Source organism: Cryptomeria japonica, chromosome 2, assembly GCF_030272615.1.
Source record: "Cryptomeria japonica chromosome 2, Sugi_1.0, whole genome shotgun sequence".
In the NCBI taxonomy this organism is placed as follows: domain Eukaryota; kingdom Viridiplantae; phylum Streptophyta; class Pinopsida; order Cupressales; family Cupressaceae; genus Cryptomeria; species Cryptomeria japonica.
Window position 1 is genome coordinate 308,640,842 of NC_081406.1, and position 20,719 is coordinate 308,661,560.

Sequence of the window (20,719 nt, forward strand, 5' to 3'; positions counted from 1 at the left end):
CGTGAATCTTTCGTAACATTAATTGTCCAAACTAGTTGTACTATCCATAAGACCACTTCCTTTGGTTTTTATTTTTAGATTGTGAGTAGAACATATTGATAAGTTTCAGGTAGCATGATTTCATTATTAATTTTTCTATAATTATGATACTAAACTAGAAGTCATGAAAAGTAAATTTAATAATACATTTAAAATCTCAATTAAAGAGATCAACCAGTAAACACCAAATTAATCAAAATTTTATTGCAACATTGATTTAAACTTAACCCTACTACAATATTATGGAATAATTATATGATACAGAAAAAAAAAATTAAAACTTAAAAATATTACTTTTGAAATATCAACTATAAACAAAAAATTAATCAAAATATTAAGGCAACATTGACTTGACCTTAACCCTACTACAATATTGCGTAAAGATTAAAGCAATATTGATGTTCTTGGTAATGATTTTTCATTTGAAAATAATGACACTTTAAAATAGTCTACTTGAGGACAAAAAAAAGTTGAAATATTATATTACAAAAATATTTTTACCTTCTGTTGTAATGTGTAATTTCTTTTGCTTAATTGTTAACATGAATTGAGAAAGATAATATTAAATACAATATTCTATAATTGCCAAGGGATAAGGGTAAAAGAGACCAATATTAAATATTTGTTATGTTTGCCTAGGTTCTAGAATCGTCTTTGTTTAATCTCTAAGACCTCTATATAAAGAAGTATCATGTATTGGATTGTCATCAGGTGGTTAACTGATCATGTGTTTAGCAGATGAATGTGTATGTGATCAAGCAATCATGTATTGGAGAGTGAGTTGAATGTTGTAGCATTCCAACATTTGTAATGTTTGTATGAAGAAAGTAAAGGATGAAGTGCCGTAGCATACAGAGGAACTTGGTATGATTTTGTGTTTGATTTGTCAATATACTTGTGTATGTTGTTTGTATACAGGTCCATATATCCCCTCAACTACAATTAATGTTCATTTCATGTAAATTGATTTTCATATGGATCTAGACACTCTTGTAGGAATGGTATGTATTACATGTATGTATTTTGTAGGAATATTAAACTAGTTTTTGGCATTAAGAATGAATCTCATCTTGATGAATGAAATAGTTTCATTCATGTAAACAAGTAGATCAGATTACTTAAATATGAGATAATGTAATGGTCAAACAACCAATAATAATTGTATAACAAATCTACATAAAAAACTGTAAATATTCATCTTATTTCAATCCACAAAATAACCCAAATTGAAGATCAATTCCTCAAAAAGAAAACTTTATTAATGTAGAATGTGAAAAAATTGTATAAAATAATGTAATTATCACTATCATCAAATTATCAAGCATCTATCAAGCATTCTCATTATCAAGGACTGGCATTATCATTATCAAGCATCAAGCCTTCATACTATCGTCATGATATCAAAGTTTTTGATGACGTAAAATAAGTTTTGAGGGGACCCAAAAAAAATGTAATCCTTTTGTAGATAGTTTATGAATTTAAGACATCTATCTTTGTAGGAGAGGATAATCTTGCAAACTCTTTTATTTTATTTTAAAATATTTATTATTATTTTTAATTATAAACCAAGTTATTTCTTAAGGATTCAATAGACGAATTAAATTAGTCCTCCATCTCATATTTGATCTCTCTAATCATCTTGATCAAATGGTGTTCCTCCTTTTAAAGAGGTAATTTATCTTCCAATTATTACTCCATTTATTTGGGTGTCTTCAAGATTATTATTTTGAGATATTATTATTACCCCCCCTTAACAATCTATGCAACTTAAGAATGATCTGTAAAAAGAATGACGATACACATAATTTCTTCATGTGTCATCTAAACCGACTTACAATTATCAAAGAGCTTGTAGAACTTTGATACTGATTGATATGTAATCTATCAAAAATTATTTAGAGATTAGCAAATTAAACATTTTTAAATCTATCATGTTACATGGATTTTAAAAGTAAAGTAGAAATCAGGAGGTTCAATTGAGAGTTATAGTCAAATATTTGATTTAGAAGAAAAAAAACCATTAGGGAAGAAGAATGCAATCGGTAGCAATATTTTTTCTCTACCCTAGAGCATATTTATTAGAATATACAAGTACAAAGTGTTTTACATCATTTATAAAGATTATCCCTAACTCTTTCACTTCTAAGATATAGACCAATTCAATTTACTCTCCTCTTCCCATGGACTCTATCAGTTTGTATAAAGTGTTGGAGCACTCCCCTTTTATGAAAGAAACCCTATACATAAAAATGTAAGAAAAAATTTCATTGAAATTATTTTATCTTTTCTTACTTTTCCAATTGAGATAAAACATATTGTGACACTTCTGATATCACTCTTATTGACAATTTTCAACCCTCATCCTATAAAAGCCTTCAATTTTGTATATGGAATTGAAACTAGGTATATCCTATTTTGGAGTTGCATAAAATTTTCATAGGAACATGATTATGTGACCATATACAATTGTTGATGCTCTATAAAGATGATTCTTCATCCATATAACATGTTGAAGTATCTCTCCACTAAAAAATGAGCTTTAACAATAGATTCAACATATATTAGTTATATTCAATAGCATAATATCATATACTTTTACCACTTGTTCTCCAATTAGTTTTTGAAAAGGATAAACGGGTTTTACAAGGACCCGAAACCTAAAGTTGTTCTCCAATTAGTTACTTTGTCATTGTCTTTCACTTATTAGGAATTAGTGGATATATAGATGGTAATATGCCATGTGAAAAATAATGGTATTAAAATAAATTCAAGTATTACTTAGGATTCTTTCCTCTTATTTTAGACCAACGTTTCTTACATGGTAAATATAAATGAATAAAGAAATCCTAAATAGGATGTATATGCATGGATACAATTAAAGCATACTGCTAAAAACAATCTACATCTTGAATCACAAAGGCAATGCAAGTCCAACTCATAAGAATTTTAAAAAGTTCTTGTTATTTTAATAGTCCATTATATATATTTATTGAATTGGTAAATAGGTATTGCAAATTCTAAGGATTTGATGGTCTTTCTGTTTAATTTTCTAAGCTCTAGGTGAATCTTTCGTAAATTTAATTGTCCAAACTAGTTGTACTATCCATAAGACCACTTCCTTTGGTTTTTATTTTTAGATTATGACTAGAACATCTTGATAAGTTTCAAGTAGCACGATTTCATAATTATTTTTTTTATAATTATGATAATAAAATAGAAGTTAAAAGTAAAGTTAATGTTACATTTAAAATCTCAATCAAAGAGATCAATATGTAAACACCAAATTAATCAAAATTCAATTGCAACATTGACTTAACCTTAACCCTACTACAATATTATGGAATAATTATATGATACAGAAAAAAAAATTAAAACTTAAAAATATTACATTTGAAATCTCAATTAAGGAGACTCAATCTATAAACAAAAAATTAATCAAAATATTAACGCAACATTGACTTGAACTTAACCCTACTACAATATTGCATAAAGATTAAAGCATCATTTACTTGGTAATCATTTTTCGTTTGAAGACAATGACACTTTAAAATAGTCTACTTGAGGACAAAAAAAAGTTGAAATGTTATATTACAAAAATCTGTTTACCTACAGTTATAATGTGTAATTTTTCTTGCTTATTTGTTAACATGAATTGAGAAAGATGATATTAAATACAATATTCTAGAATTGCCAAGGGATAAGGATAAAAGAGACCAATATTAAATATTTGTTATGTTTGCCTAGGTTCTAGAATTATCTTTGTTTAATCTCTAAGACCTCTATATAAAGAAGTATCATGTATTGGATTGTCATCAGGTGGTTAACTGAGCAATCATGTATTGGAGAGTGAGTTGAATGTTGTAGCATTCCAACATTTGTAATGTTTGTATGAAGAAAGTAATGGATGAAGTGTCGTAGCATATAGAGGAAATTGGTATGATTTTGTGTTTGATTTGTCAATATATTTGTGTATGTTGTTTGTATACATGTCCATATATCCCCTCAACTACAATTAATGTTCATTTCGTGTAAATTGATTTTCATATGGATCTAGACACTCTTGTAGGAATGGTATGTATTACATGTATGTATTTTGTAAGAATATTAACCTAGTTTTTAGCACTAAGAATGAATCTCATCTTGATGAATGAAATAGTTTCATTCATGTAAACAAGTAGATCAGATCACTTAAATATGATATAATTTAATGGTCAAACAGCCAATAATAACTGTATACCAAATCTACATAACTGTAAATATTCATCTTATTTCAATCCACAAAAATAACCCAAATTGAAGATCAATTCCTCCAAAAGAAAACTTTATTAATGTAGAATGTGAAAAAAATGTATTAAATAATGTAATTGTTGCTAAAATACCTAAATACTATTCTATTACATCCGTGTATGATCATCGACTCTACACTAGCTAAGGCAGGGACGTGGGCTTACAGCCCCAGCATCACTTGTAGTGACATGTGCATTCATACATAAGAATTGAGCACCTTTTGTTGCACCATTATAGCTCAACTTTATATCATCTACTTTGATTCCTTGACAAGGCACAGTTTGACTGCATTTAAAAGAAATTGCAGCATTTGCAGCCGATGTCCCAGTTATGTTCTTGTATAGCACATTACTGATCTTCACGCCGGAATTTCCCTGAAAATATATAACAACAACAGCATATATAAAATTACTGCTATTATTAACTACAATATTGAGGCTTATTTTGTAGTAACATCAGATAATATTTACCTGTGTAGAAATTCCATATGGAGAATAAAACTGGTCAATTATAATGGGATTTTGTACGTTGTTCATTATTACATTTTGGAATGTTATACCAGTTGCAAAACCATTCCCTCCCCGCCAGGTTTTGATCCTCACTCCATTTTGTGTGTTATACAAAGAAGCTCCACTTACTGTTATGTTCTTAACAGCAGCAAGTGTGTTATCTTCACCAAGACTTCCAATGCTGCATTACACACAACACAAAGCAAAAATTCTTTCACTATCCAGCATTGATTTCAAACATATAAATTTTTGCAAATATATATATAAATATATACTCTACCTGATTCCATGCCCTGGGCCACATGTAACCCCTTCAATGGCAACATCAGAGGATCCTGGTCCAATAGAGATACAGTCGTCTCCTGAAAATAAATAGTGAAGTTACTTTATTGAGAATTCCTTCAACAAATAAATATTTGGTTCCTAAATAATATGAGCTAGAAATCATTCGTCGTATGAGTTAAGAAAAGTCACCTGTTCCTACAAGGATGTTTCTAATTTCAACATTGGAAGATTGTCCCACATGAATTCCATCAGTATTGGGACTGTCACCCGGAGCCTTAATAGTCACACCTTCAACCACAACATTACTGCAGGTATCGAAGTTTACATGAAACTGCTTGCTGTTGATTGAAGTGATCTTTCTTACTATGGTATTCGTTGTCCCTGTAAATCTCAATGTCTGTTTTTCAAAGAAAACAGATTCGTTAGATACTACAAATTCCTATAATTTGATAACAGATTCATTAGATACTACAAATTCTTATAATTTAATTTGTTCCAAATGAGGTGGTGTCGATTTTTTAAACTATCAGTACTAGCTACAAGAGAGGTAGAAGTAGTACCGTGGGTCCAATCTGATTTGTCTTCTGCTCATGCAAAATATATAAATCATAGTCAGCCAAAGAAAATGACATATTAAAGATTAATTTAAAAGACAGGGAAACGTAAGAATCCTTGGGCAAATAGAATAACACATACTACCATTAGTTTTTATTATTAATCTGTAATAGTTTTGTGAATTGGGATATCGAAAATTCATCATGAATTAATTGAATTCCTATCGTTCATACCTTTGCATTCATCTCTGTCCACCAAGAAGCTCCTCGTCCATCTAAAATTCCTCTACCTTCAACTGTTAAGCCAATCACGTTCATGAAATGCAGCCAATAATTTTTGCTCTGTTCACTCCACAAGCTATTATCTGTTGGAGCAATAAGCTTCCCAGTTACCTGCTCAGAACAAGAGCACATCAGGAATAGTATCTACGGTTTTTGTTGTAAAGATTTTGGTGCTGTTTTTTTCAGTCAATAGAAATCTATGAATTTCTTCAGAATTAGATACTTCACCTGCATTGTCATATGGGCATTTCGACATGGCCCCTGAAAGATAACTGGATTGATCAGAAATGTCATCTTTGGTACATATACAACTGGCAATCCAGTTGAAGAACAGGCAGCATGCCAAGCTGCTAGGAAGGCCTACATTTCACAAAACAGAAATTAAAAAAAGAAAAGGAAAATTTCATCAACTTTATTCATTTGAAACCTTCCACCTACCGAGCTATCATCTCTTTGTCCGTCAGCTTTTGCACCATAGCTAAGAACATTAAATATTTTATGTCTGCCCAAGAGTCTGACAGAACATACACCGGGCATACCAGATGAGAACACAAGAAGAATAAGCACAAGCACAAACATGAACGTATTCAGCGTCATGCTTTTCAGTATAATACAAGAAAACCTGAAAGCACTAAACTTTGAATGAGAATGAATATTAAGTTGGAAAGAGAGGGATATTGATGACGAATTCAGTAGTTAGTGTAACTTAAATAGATGTGGAAACGTAAGATATAACATTTAGGAGCAATCTACAATAACAAAATTATTGCTGTGAGCAATTTAGGCAAATTAGTCTGCGCCCCAATGGAATAGTTGCTTTAGAAAGAAGGACCAACAATTAAATGCATGCATTTGTGGCTCAATTCCACGATTAGGATTATCTGACAGTACACTGTCATATACCAAAACATAATTTATGTACCCAGTCAGGGAAAACATTTCTGGTCTTGGATTTGTCATATTAAAGCATGATTTTTAAACATTTTCCCCATTTCTTAAGGAGTAAAGTTTCGCATTCAGGCTTCTGGTTCAAGCTACAAGTTAACGCCTATGTTTCAGTGAGGGTGAATACTTGAGTTTTTGAGTTTATCTACAAGTTCCCGTGAGAAAGCAACGAATTGCAGAGTTTGGACGAGGGAAAACGATGATATATATTTTGATTGACAGAGAATAAGATGTACCTTTCGCCAGCCGTCTTTTTTATTAGCAAAGAATAAGATATCCCATAGCCGTCTTTTCCATTGACTGAGTATAAGAATAAGATATACCTTAGCCGTCAACGCCTCAAACATCAAAATTTTTAGCTATTCCAACACATGTTTCACAATGATGGAAATTCGTGTTTTACGCCTTGTTTCAACTAATGTACTTTTTTTTCTCCTTTGAAATTAAGGAATTTATAAAAGATGTTGTAACTAGGTGTAGACATCCATAACCCTACACATTTCTTGAGAATTGAGACTCTGAATACGAAAATAAGGGGATTATATTTTGTTGCTAGTATTAATATTATTTTAGTAATTTAGTAATGATTATAAGGATTATATTGTGTTGCTATTATTAATATTATTTAATTAATGATTATATTTTGTTGAAGTATACGGATGTTCAAAAATTGAGTCAAATACATAGATTAAATTACTCCAATAAGAATTGGAATGTTGTCCTCGGGCCAATGTGTAATCTATTGTAAAGAACTCTAGTATGATGCTTCTATAAGATAAACCTTGTAATATATCAAGTAGCTACATTTATAACAAAGCAGTACTTTTATCGTTGAGATTCTATGAAAGTTTACTATGAATCCATTCATGATTGCCTGTAATTCTTACAACAATCATAAATGAATCCACGACCAACATGTAACCTGTAATTTTATTTATATGAATCCATAATCAACATACAACTAGAAACTTTTATTTATGTTATTTAAAAATGAGAGAATATGGATAGTTAAGTATATCCGTATGGTTATGCCTTCAAATACGAAAAAAAAGGGGAATTAGTTAGCTATTGCATGTAAAAAGTAATGCGTATAACTCTTACAATATAAGCACTTTGCCTACCTATATAGATTTACTAGAACATCTTGAAGTGTAGTGGTTGTTTATTCATAAAAACTAAACAATTTGAGATATATTACAAATTTAACCACGACAAAATAAGTAGTAAATTATTTGCACAATGATGTTTTATTTTAGATGGGTATATTTTGCAAAAATGGTATGTACGAAAAGGTGCTAAGTGGCCTTTATGTTCAACTAGAGTAAAAGAAGTGTTTTAGCCAAATCCATTAAATCAAATAATTAGAGTTATGAACTGTTTGAATTAATTTAAGTCACTTCATGTATGTAAGGACATATATATTGATGTTTGTTTCTTGTAGGCATTATATAGGTTGCATAATGTCAGGCACACCATAAAGGCATATGTTTCAATTATGTCAGCCCAGATTAGCTCGACTTTCCATGGTGGGTTGAGCTCCTCTTTTCTAGTGGCATGCCGAAGCTTATATTTAGATGGTAGGGTAGAATTCCTTCCAATGATGCTCTCTATCAAGAAGTGAAGAAGAGGAACAAAAAGAGATTTATTTGTGTAAAGTTTTACTAATACAAGTATTAATGTATTTCTGTTATGTGAAATAAATAATTTTGAGAAGAGTATGTGATGTTTATTATGTTGAATCTCATTATCAATTGTTATATAATATCTCTTGTGTTGATGTGATAAAACATGATAGACACGCACGTGTTGATATCATATATTATCGTTGATTATTGTATAATCAAAGTCAAGACAATACATGTATACAAAATTTTTGTGTCAATCTCAAATTTGTAATGATATTATGGCCTTAATATATGTGTATTGTTATGGTTGTTGTTGCAAACGTATTTATTTGATTCACATATTTTGAAGGTAGGATTTGTGAATGCTAAATTAGATCATTGTGTTAATTATGCATAGACAGGTGATTTCTTATTGTTATTATTTCGTATAATTATGGCATATTATTAAGTCATAATATTAGGAAGATGGTTATGGTTTTTTAAATAACTCTCAATGTAATATGATATGAAAGATTCACATGGTGGTAACTTTATTATAGGAATGAATATATCATGAGGGGTCGATTTAACCAAAAACTTTGGTTAAGTTAAATGAAATATATTAAATCTATTTTTGCAGACTTAAGATGTAGGATTAAAAACTAGTGAGTGTTCTTATTTATGTGATAACAGTGATTTTAGTTGGGAAGTGCCACCTAACACCTAATGAGATTAAAGATGTCAACCATCTTGGAATAATCAAGAACCCATAATGAAGTTGTGCGTACTTCAAAGGATTGACTGAGAAACATACCTTCCACAAGATAATGTTGCAACATGAGCTTGCATGAACATGAGATTGAATTGATATAAAAATGATTCATTGATATGGTCCAATGTAGTTCAATGAGTCTTGCTTATATATCCAAGTTGATGAGGTAGGATTCCAACTACCCTTGATACAAATATTAAATTCATGATGTATAATAATAAATGCCTAAGGAAAATATTAAATAATGAGTTATTACTCATATCCTCTAGAATCTTATCTAGAATAACTAACATGATCCTATGAGCAATATTAGATATTAAGTTACGTAAAGCAACTTTGTGATAACTAACTTATGCCAACTAAGCCTAAGTAAGCTTAACATGTAAATGAAATTTCAAGACAACTAATTGTCGTGTATGCCTAAGTAAGCTTAATACATGAATAGATTATAGCTAAGAACTAGTCAGGATAAAACCATATTCGCATCAACAAATTATATTCCTAATGCAAGTGCACTTGATTTTTTTTAAGATTAATACAATGAATCTATTCTTTATTGGTGGATTTTTCCTCTAAAGGTTTTTATAGAGTGTAGATTATGTTTTTATGCTATTACTGTTATCATATAGGTTTGCACCCTTACCAAGTTACTAACTGAGTAACTGACGAAACATGTGATCATTACTAGCTTGTGGGAACGCATGGTGGAAATGAACCTTCAAAGAAGGTTGTTTCCTCTTCAGTGCTTCACCTTGTGAAAACAAAGGTGTATGCCCTATAAAAACTTTATGTATATTGATTAAAAGCATATGCCTTTAAATAGGCAATACAAACAAAACAATTACATAACTACATCATACAAACCAACCAAGCGGTTTTTTATTGGATTAAGCTAAAACTATCAGATTGGTAGGGAACTTGTCCTATAATGACTATCCTGGAGTCCTTAGTTAGACTATCAAACATAGCTTCGTACCTTATTATTCTATTCCCTCACATGAAAAACTATTACTATCTAAACACTTGAATTCCTTATATGATTGTACCCTGTACCATGAGACCATAGCTTTTTATTGAGGAGCCTTTGATATGCATTTTATTCTTCTCTAATAGTCATAATTGTTTGTCCTACATTTCCTATAACAATATTTTTATTATTTATTTAGTTATCCCCTCCTTTAAATTCTAGGGATTATCATGAAATTGTCATTCTTTCTTTTTACCCATTGTCCTTTAGAGAGTATGCCATATCTATCCATTGATCATGATTTAAGTACATTTTCATGAATTAGGTATGTCTCAATTGTGTCTTATCATATGATCATTGTAGCTGGTCTTGTCTTTAAGACATGAAAATTGCCTATTTATTGATTTACCACTATGAGCTTGGCAAAATAAAACATTGTGTCTTTGACCTCAATCTTGATAGTGCTAAACATAGTCATTGTCTCTTGTCTCTTGCATAAACCTTTAGATGTCTTGGAAATCTTCTTGAGTTTCTATATTCTTCTATTCTGTTGATATATCATCATTAGCGGTGAAACGGATTGAAATACCTCTCTATGTTTATTTTGGTCATTTATGACTGTGATTTACAATTGATTTCTTGTCAAGTGAGATATCCTTGTCTATATGTGCTTGTTAATTGCTATGTCTGATTGTCCTCTATGTGATGAATTATTTGAACCTTCATGTTACTATCACACCATATTTTGAATTCATTACTATAACTTATGTCTATGTCTATGTTGTCCTTCAAAACTATCCACTCTATCTTCGTCCCATGATTGCTTCCACATATCCTCCTCGGATTGTCACATAGTGCGTGGTTAGATGGAAATGGATAATCTGGTGTTGTAAAATTTCTTTCCTTCCTTTCCCATGTGCAATCAGTGATCACAAAGGGGAAATGGTAAAAATAGATTTCAAATTTAATTTGTCTCTTGCAATATAGAAAACTGCAATCTGTTCTTTCTATGTTTTCGGAATGTGATCGTGTAATAGATTTCAAGATTCACAGAAATTGCAGCGTGTTATTTAGTTGAGGATTTATTTTGTTTAATTCAGTATGCTAAAAACGCTACTCGGTTTAATTTCATCAAGACTATTTTATTCATTTTGTATTTTAGTTTACTATGTAACTAGTGTATTTTCTTTCTTGTATTTTTAATAATAAATCGAGCTTCAAAGGTTAAATCATTTATGTATTTGATCTTCTTGGCCTTACTCTTCTACTTTGTATGGTGCAAACAAGGTTTTTTTATTTTCTATAATTCATTTGAACTCACTGATTCAGTGGTATAATTGTTGTTGTTATGGAGCATGCATTACAGTATGAACCATTTTTATAAATATTATAAATATAGTCAAAATTTATAAGATAGCTCAAAATCTAGCCCAAGATTAATCAATTGTGCATATGCACAAAAAAAGTAAATATGCATAGATTATTTTGGATATGACTTTGTTAGTCGAACCTCTTGTAAAAGAATGAAGTCCAATAACATATCATAACATTTGGGAGTTCTCTATTTAAGAAATCTTATGAAAGATGTCTTTAATTTTAAACAAGTTTATAGTAAAGGCAAAGTTAATTCGATAAATGTGAAAGGGGAGAAAACTAGTCATGTTAAAGCCAGACATGACTAAAAAATAAAATAGGATTCTAGGTAAGATTTTTTATTACTAAGATAATAACTAATTGTCTACGGGTCTAGAGTGAAGTGGTAAAGTCATAAACTTAAAGCCATATACAAAGAATCCTTGTCATGTTGTGAAAATTACTTTAATTTTCTATTTGTAGTTAGGAATCTGGAAATCATCAAAGCAAGTAGCAAATTAGACTAGCTCAATCACGAAAACTAAATTGCAATTACAAATCCTAATTACATTCAATAAAGATACATGAAAAACAAGACATTCAATTCAAATGCAAACCATCGCAAACACGAATGTCTCCTCAAGAATTCTCCATTGTCCTTCTTTCTCCTTCAAATTGCTTTGTTTTGTGGATCTCACCTACAAGTGCATAAGCATAATATGAAAGCAAAATTGACAAGACAGCATAAGGATACTAGAAGCATGATTGATTCGGATTGAATCGGGATCTTTTGATTGAAGAAATTCATCCAATTTATAGACAAATTGGAGAGAGTACAAGATTAGCATGAAATTGATTGGAATGGAAATTCGAATCAAGAATAGCAAAATTATAACAAGTGTATGACAAATTGCTATGCAAGGTGTTATGACAAATTATGACAAATTGCTATGCAAGATGTTATGACAAAAATTTGAAATAGAAATAGAAATTAGGAGAAATTAGAAAATTAGGTTAGAAATGATGAATTGGAAATTAAGAAATTAGAAATTGATGAAATTAGAAAATTAGGTGAATTAATTAATAATTTTTCATTCATTAATTAATTCACAAAAAGAGAGGGAATTAATTAGCCAATTAAATAAATATTTAATTGTGACAAGAAGACTTAGGATAAATAAATAAATTATTTAACCTAGAGGGAAAATGACAATCAAGATTAAATGAATAAATCATAAAATCCTAGAAATAAGAGGACAAGGAATTAGGTTAAGACAAAAAGAAATTAATGTCGATTCGATCATGATTTTGATTGACAAAAGACCAATGCTGATAAACAATTGAGATTGGTTGACAAATTGACCAAGATTGATAAAGAGACCAACGATTAGGATTGGTTGACAAATTGACCAAGATTGATAAAGAGACCAAATTGAAAGGTGCCAATTGACGAATTGACCAAGATTGATAAAGAGACCAATGATCAATGACAAATCGATCGCAAAATTGATGAGATTGACAAGAGGACAAGGATCGATGACAAATCGACCGCAAAATTGACGAGATTGAAAATAATAATGATCGATGACAAATCGATCGCAAAATTGACGAGATTGGCAAGGACAAGGATCGATGACGAATCGATCACAAAATTGACGAGATTGAAAAGAACAACGATCGATGACAAATCGATCGCAAAATTGATGAGATTGATAAGGACAAGGATCGATGACGAATCGATTGCAAAATTGACGAGATTGAAAAGAACAATGATCGATGACAAATCGATCGCAAAATGGCAAGATTGACAAAAGGACAAAACCCTAATTCGAAAGCGATAAAAAATGAGGAATGTAAAAGAAGGACTTGATGCTCGCAAATGATAAAGACCAAGTGCACGACATAGAAGAAATGTTAATGCGACACAAAAACCCTAAAATAAGGCAATGCGCAAATGTTAAAGTATGACTCCGCAAGCGTTGACCATTTATAGATTTCTACATTTTGCCCCTCTTTGAGACAATGCGATTTTAAGTGTTGTTTCAAAGAACAATAATGAAAATGCCCCAGACAATGACAATGACATATGCATGCCCCCTCGAGGAATTGGCTGGAAACATCCAGAAAAGAGGCCAATTGATCGATAAGAATGATAGAAAATGATAGGATCAAACGGTTTGAAAATCGGGGATCGGATACACAAATGACAAGCAGTGGAAGGTGCAAAAGACCGTGACCAGCATAAGATGGAGAGGACACACATCCATCTAGGTACTGACAAACAGCTATATAGGAGACAAAGAGAATGAAAAGAGCTCATTTGCACTAGCCAAAGTGGAGGATTTGTTGCTTTGGAAAAGGACGCTTGCATAGAGATGGAAAACATTCCAATGGCAGATCACCTCGAGGAACGTGTACACACCTATAGATGATCGGACGACGCGGGAGTAGCGGTATGTATCTCAAAAACCCATAGTGTCAATTTCATGAATTGGACTTGCTTGCGGTACATTGCAGGGCCCACAGGGAATTAAAAAAAGGACTTCTGCGCCTGTGTGGGCGCATTCTAGGTAAGATTTTTAAAGCCAGACATGACTAAAAAATAAAATAGGATTCTAGGTAAGATTTTTTATTACTAAGATAATAACTAATTGTCTATGGGTCTAAAGTGAAGTGGTAAAGTCATAAACTTAAAGCCATATACAAAGAATCCTTGTCATGTTGTGAAAATTACTTTAATTTTCTATTCATAGAGACTTTAGTTCTCTTTGAATGGTGGTCAAAGAATCCTTGACAAGCTATTTGAAATACCTTACTTTTTAACTTTTTTTATCAAGATATTGTACAAAAGATCGGTACATTATAAGTAGCTACTACCCCAATCCATATCTATAATCAGTCTAGATGACCAGGAAACTATAAGTATCAAAACAGTGAGAGATAATATTAAACAGTTCCAAAATATTCATAACATTAGGGTCATAATCATTCCCATGAACCAATGATATTTTTGCTATATTTAGTATAAAAAACACCCAAAGTCGGATCAATTTTTTAGGGTCAACTTTATTATCCAAGCTAATCTCATGTATCTTCCTTCCATCTTTGTTTGTATCTTCAATGTCCTTCTTGGAGATCTTCCTCTCCTTTAAGTAGTTATTTAGTATTTTTACTTCTTCATCATCAAGATTTTTCTTCCCATGTAGAAAGAAGTCCAGGTAGATTGAATGTCCTTTTTGTACACTAGCATAACTCCTTCTTTAAGAAGTAGTATGAACCTATCTTTTGGAATCTCCATTGTTTCTGAAACCTCTAATATGACCATGAAATAGGTGAGTTAGCAATTAAACTTAGTAAGGAGACTTCTTTTAGACTAAAGACCTCTTCATTCCTCTTCTTCCATAAAAACCCAAGCACTTCATTGGTCAAAATAAACCAAAAAGAGTCTACATAACCAAAAAGGATCTCTATCCATGAAAAAAATTCATTAGCAATCCACGTAATAGGTAACTCAAATAAAAGAGACCAAAGAAACAACACATTGACATTTAAAAAACACATGCTCAAAAGACTATGAAAACAAAGAAAAATTGGTTCAATAGGGCTATGCAAATAAAATTCAAACACTTCAGCTACTTGGTGCGTGTTTAGAATTTATTGCATTCTTTCTTAAGCCACTTGTAAGTTTCCATAGAGTTAATGAACATGCTATAAATTTTTTTAACACTGACTTTGGTAGAAGTAGGTCCATCTTGCAATCTAATCTTCTGCATAAAATCGGGATCTATCATAATATTAGCAAGGAATCCTTCCTCCACAACATGATGAGTCATAGTATATGTCTTCTTATGATAGCAAGGTGGATCAAAATTTCATCTCAATTTCTCTCATGTCACAAGCTTTCCATCAATCAAAATATTATTCAAGGCCCTATCAGTTTAATAGCTTATGGAGGGTCATCACCATTATTCAAGGCCAAGAGTTTACCATTATTCAGAAAACCCCACCAAATGGATCTATCACTTTAATAGCTTAAGGAGGGTCATCACCGGTAGCTGCACTATGAGATACTAACGTCTTACCTTGACCTATTTTTTTAGAAATATGAGAATACCTTTAAGCAATAGGTTCTAACCTCAAACTGACTAAAAAGGATATCAATCATGGCAATACGATCCCAAAATTTCCCTTTTCTTGACTTATATAATGCCAAATTATTTCTTACTAGAACCTTCCAAGGTTCATCACATAGAACAACTTGAAAAATCCATTTAGATGCTAAGGAAATTCCTTGCACTTTAATTTCTTTCATCCCTAAGCCACCAAAAGTTTTGTGGAGGAAACACCATTTCCAAGATACATGATGTCTCTTCATGTTACCTTTTCCATTGGACCATTAAAATTATCTAAGTATTTTGTCATGTTTTTTCAAATGCACATTAGCAAAGAGCCAAGCAAAGGAATTCTAAACAACATGTGAGGATAGGGCCTTGTGATCTACATGGGCTCTCCCAGCTAAAAAGAGTGGATGCGTCTGTCATTTCACATGCTTTATCTCTATTTTCTTGAAAACACATTCCCACATGTCTTTAAATAAAGGAGAAATAGAAAATGGAACACCAAGATATCTCACTACTTTGTAGAGGCTAGACCACCCCAAACCCTTAGAAGAAAACCAAGATGGTGGAGAATCAAACCAACCAATAAAAATAGAATTATGAGGGGAAACTTTAGAAATAAAGGCAAGGAAATATAACTGAATTCTATGGAAAATATTATCAAAATTACTTTTAGAGAGATAAATGAACAACTCAGTATCATCTCCAAATTGGGCATTGAGTAGCATCTCATTGTTAGGCAAGCCTATTCCATTTATGGGAAGATGTAGAATATGTCCTAAGGCTATAATGCAGAGCATCAACAAAAATAACAAAGAGGGTAGGGGTTATAGAGAAGCCTATCTAGTAGATCTCTGCAAGGTAATTGGGGATGAGAGCTCTCTATTGACATCAATAACTATAAAGGAATCTTTTAAAAATATGTTAATCTCATTAAAAAATTTAGGAGGGGAAGCAAGTGCTTTTAACATTCCTAATACAAAGGGTCATTCAATTCTATCATAGGCCTTTTCAAAATCCAACTAAATTATAGCCATATTTTGTCCATCTTATTTAGCCCAGTTCAACCCTTCCCAACTCATGATAATATTCTCAAGAATGAATCTTCTTTTAATGAACCCAGTTTATCAGTTATCCTTATGGCAACTTTCTTCGAAATAATCTTGTAGGAGAAGTTGAACAATTTAATTTGGTGCCAATTTCTAATTCGAGACCTATCTCCATCCTTGGGAATAAGTTTAATAAGGCCCCTCTAAATATCTTAACCCAATGTATCAACCTAAAAATTAGAAAGATACATTTCAAGGAGTTCCACACTAATATATTCACCATTTTTTTTGTAAAACTTAACAACATTTGAGGCCATCTAATCTTGGAGAATTATAATTTTCCATACACTAGATAGTATCCCTAATTTCTTGAACTAAAATGCCATTGTCCAAACTAATAGCATCTTCCTCTGAAACTTTCTCAGGAATCAAATTGAAATAGAAGTCCATGGCATTTTTACTTTGGGAGTTCTGCTTGAAGCAGAAAAGTTTTTTAAAGAATTCATGAAAATCATTCTTGAGAAAGTCATTGTCATTGGAGGTCTCACTATTGACTTCAATAAGGTCAATAAACTCCCTCTTTGTTTATACTAAATTGTCTTGAAACAATATTTGGAGCCTTTATCACCTTTTCTTAGCCAATGCATGTTAGCTTTAATTTTTAATCCCTAAAACTTCTAATTCTGAATCTTTCTAATTAAAGATTTGGTCCTTATCAGTTTTGCATCTATGTAGTAATTTGGGCCCTTATCTTTCATTAGCCCTTCAAGGGTGAGGATATTATGTTGCAAAATGAAATCAACCATATTCATCTCCTTAGATTTCTTCTTGCCAACAAATTGAAACAAGTTATTCCAACCCAAAACTAATGACTCCCAAAGAAGAGGATGTGAAACATGTTTGTTAAGGGATTTCATACAAGTAATAGATTGTAGAGACCCTAGACAATCTTCATCATTAAGTATGGAATTATATAACTTAATGATTATATTTTGTTGAAGTATATGGATGTTCAAAAATTGAGTCAATTACATAGATTAAGTACGAGGCTGCTATAAGATAAACCTTGTAATATATCAAGTAGCTACATTTATAACTAGGGTGAACTCACAATACTGGTTCCCACTTTTTGACCAACTTTGACACTTAGATGAACATTTTGCAAAAAGCCTTCACTTTCCGACACCTATAACTTTTAAATCGTTAAGAATTTGAAGATGATGTAAACTAGTGATTTGTAACATCCTTTTTGTAGATTCTAAATATATTTTTTTCAAATTTTTTTGAATAAAATTTTATTGATTTTTCCATCTCCCTCAAAAGTAGTTTTTTACAAGAAACAACATTTTTTAAGAGTGATGTGCATCCCGAAACGTATAAATTTTTTTCTATAAATGATAAAAACTTATCTCTTTTAAATTTTGGTTTTTAACATCAATACCCAAGGCATGCAGTTGGTTTGATAGTGATATGTTGAATATTTTTTATTTTATTAAGTTTTGAAGTCCGACTAATTATAATTTAGATATAGGTGTACGTTTGAACACATAACTTGCTCTATATATATCAAAATTAAGTTTTATTTTTTTTGTTAGAAAGAAGACATCAATACCTAGGGCATAGATATTTTTCAGAATTTTTTTGAATTAGTTTGCTATTTTTCCCAATGCATTGAACAAAGAAGTTCATGTTCGGTGAAAAACCTACATTCATAAAAAATAAAATAAAAATATATTAATAAACTTAAATATATTAAAAATTATACTATTTGGAAAGCTTATAATAAGGACTAAATCCTCAAGAAAACAAAACTTTTAAATGAATTCGTTTGACCCCTCAAAGGCTAATGTAAAATTGGTTTTTTATCAGCATTTGATAGATGCAAAGGAGACTCCATTGCAAGTATGATTTAGAAGTAGAGAGGTTCTATCCAAGAAATTTTGATCTAAGAGCCTTTGATCTAACTCTCTTCAATTAATTACTTCAAATGGGACCTCTTAAAGCTTAAATAATTATATTTTCCAAAAAATGTATGATTTCAGCAAAAATCAGGATGTACCAAAAAGTGGGAACCAACTTTGTGAGTTCACCCACTAAGCGGTACTTTTATCGTTGAGATTCTATGAAATTTTACCATGAATCCATTCATGATTGTCTGTAATTCTTACAACAATCATAAATGAATCCACAATGAACATGTAACCTATAACTTTATTTATATGAATCCATAGTCAACATACAACTAGAAACTTTTATTTATGTTATTTAAATATGAGAGAATATGGATAGTTAAGTATATCCATATGGTTATGCCTTCAAATACAAAAACAAAGGGGGATTAGTTACCTATTGCATGTAAAAAGTAATGCTTATAACTCTTACAATATAAGCACTTTGCCTACCTATATAGATTTACTAGAACATCTTGAAGTCTAGTGGTTGTTTATTCATAAAAACTAAACAATTTGAGATATATTACAAATTTAACCACGACAAACTAAGTAGTAAATTATTTGCACAATGATGTTTTATTTTAGATGAGTATATTTCACAAAAATGGTATGTACAAAAAGGTGCTAAGCGACCTTTATGTTCAATTTGAGTAAAAGAAGTGCTTTAGCCAAATCCATCAAATCAAATAATTAGAGTTATGAACTATTTGAATTAGTTCAAGTCACTTCATGTATGTAAGGACATATATATTGATGTTTGTTTCTTGTGGGCATTATATAGGTTGCATAATGTTAGGCACACCATAAAGGCATATGTTTCAATTATGTCAGCCAAGATTAGCTAGACTTTCCATGGTGGGTTGAGCTCCTCTTTTCTAGTGGCATAGGGAAGCTTATATTTAGATGGTAGGGTAGAATTCCTTCCAATGATGCTCTCTATCAAGAAGTGAAGAAGAGGAACAAAAAGAGATTTATTTGTGTAAAGTGTTATTAATACAAGTGTTGATGTATTTGTATTATGTGAAATAAATAATTTTGAGAAGAGTATGTGATGTTTATTATGTTTAATCTCATTATAAATTACCATATAATATCTATAGTGTTGATGCGAGAAAACATGATAGACACACATGTGTTGATATCATATATTATCGTTGATTATTGTATAGTCAAAGTCAAGACAATACATGTATACAATTTTTTACATCAAGCTATAATATCCTAAAGCTCACATCATACATAGAGTATACATGACATACAAGAGTGCAATGCTACATGATGAGGGGATGTGATGCAGGAGCATCCCCAGTCTATGAGAAATCTTGCATCAACCAAAAATATTTCCTTAGTTTTGTTCTTGTTCACTTCTGGTTGCATATTTTTGAGTTTGTTTCAGTGTGTTCCAGTAGATGGTTCTTTTTCAATGCGGATCAAATTATCGGTTTCCAAGATTGGTTTTTTTCATCATTCCACATTGTCAGCTCATTTGGATTCTTTTCTGGTGAGTTATTGCTTTTGGATTGACCATTTCCTAGTTCGGGAATAGTTTGAGCTTATCGGCTAGTTGGTGATTCCTTCTCGTGCGGAGTGATTTCTTGGCTTGTGAATCTATTTGATGCCTTGCTCGATGTTCTTGAGTTTTTGGCCAACCTTCCTTTCGATCTTCCCTTCCTGGTTGATCTTTTCCAAAGGATTTTATAATAATCTTTTCTTTCTTTCTTTCTTTCTATATATGAATTTATAATCTTTTTGTAGAGAGTTTATGCATTTAAGACATCTATCCTTATAGGAGAGTATGATCTTGTGGACTCTTTTATTATATTTTTAAAAAGTTAATATTTTTTGGTTATGAAGCATGTTATTTCTTAAGGATTCAATAAAGGAATTGAATTATTCCTTCATCTCATATTTCAACTCTCTAATCATCTTGATTAAATATTGCTCTTCCCTCCCAAAAGGTAATTTATCTTCAAATTATTGCTCCATTTTTCTGGTTGTCTTCA

General features: G+C 31.1%; 1 protein-coding gene across 1 annotated transcript; it reads right to left on the bottom strand.

The window, feature by feature from the left end:
* Positions 1 to 4,463: 4,463 nt before the first annotated feature.
* Positions 4,464 to 6,553, bottom strand: LOC131075412 (polygalacturonase-like). Its single transcript, XM_059214431.1, has 7 exons — positions 6,395 to 6,553; positions 6,185 to 6,316; positions 5,909 to 6,067; positions 5,310 to 5,559; positions 5,116 to 5,197; positions 4,797 to 5,016; positions 4,464 to 4,700 (listed from the first exon to the last, which is right to left on the bottom strand). Exons 1-7 carry the CDS (start codon positions 6,551 to 6,553, stop codon positions 4,464 to 4,466), a joined length of 1,239 nt encoding a protein of 412 aa, XP_059070414.1.
* Between the last annotated feature and the right edge of the window lie 14,166 nt (positions 6,554 to 20,719).

Coding starts and splice junctions, on each gene's coding strand:
- LOC131075412 (XM_059214431.1), bottom strand. CDS start 6,553: ATGACGCTGAATACGTTCATGTTTGTGCTTGTGCTTATTCTTCTTGTG. Junction 5,198..5,309: donor AAACATCCTTGTAGGAACAG/GTGACTTTTCTT, acceptor ATTTATTTTCAG/GAGACGACTGTATCTCTATT. Junction 5,017..5,115: donor GGCCCAGGGCATGGAATCAG/GTAGAGTATATA, acceptor TGTGTAATGCAG/CATTGGAAGTCTTGGTGAAG.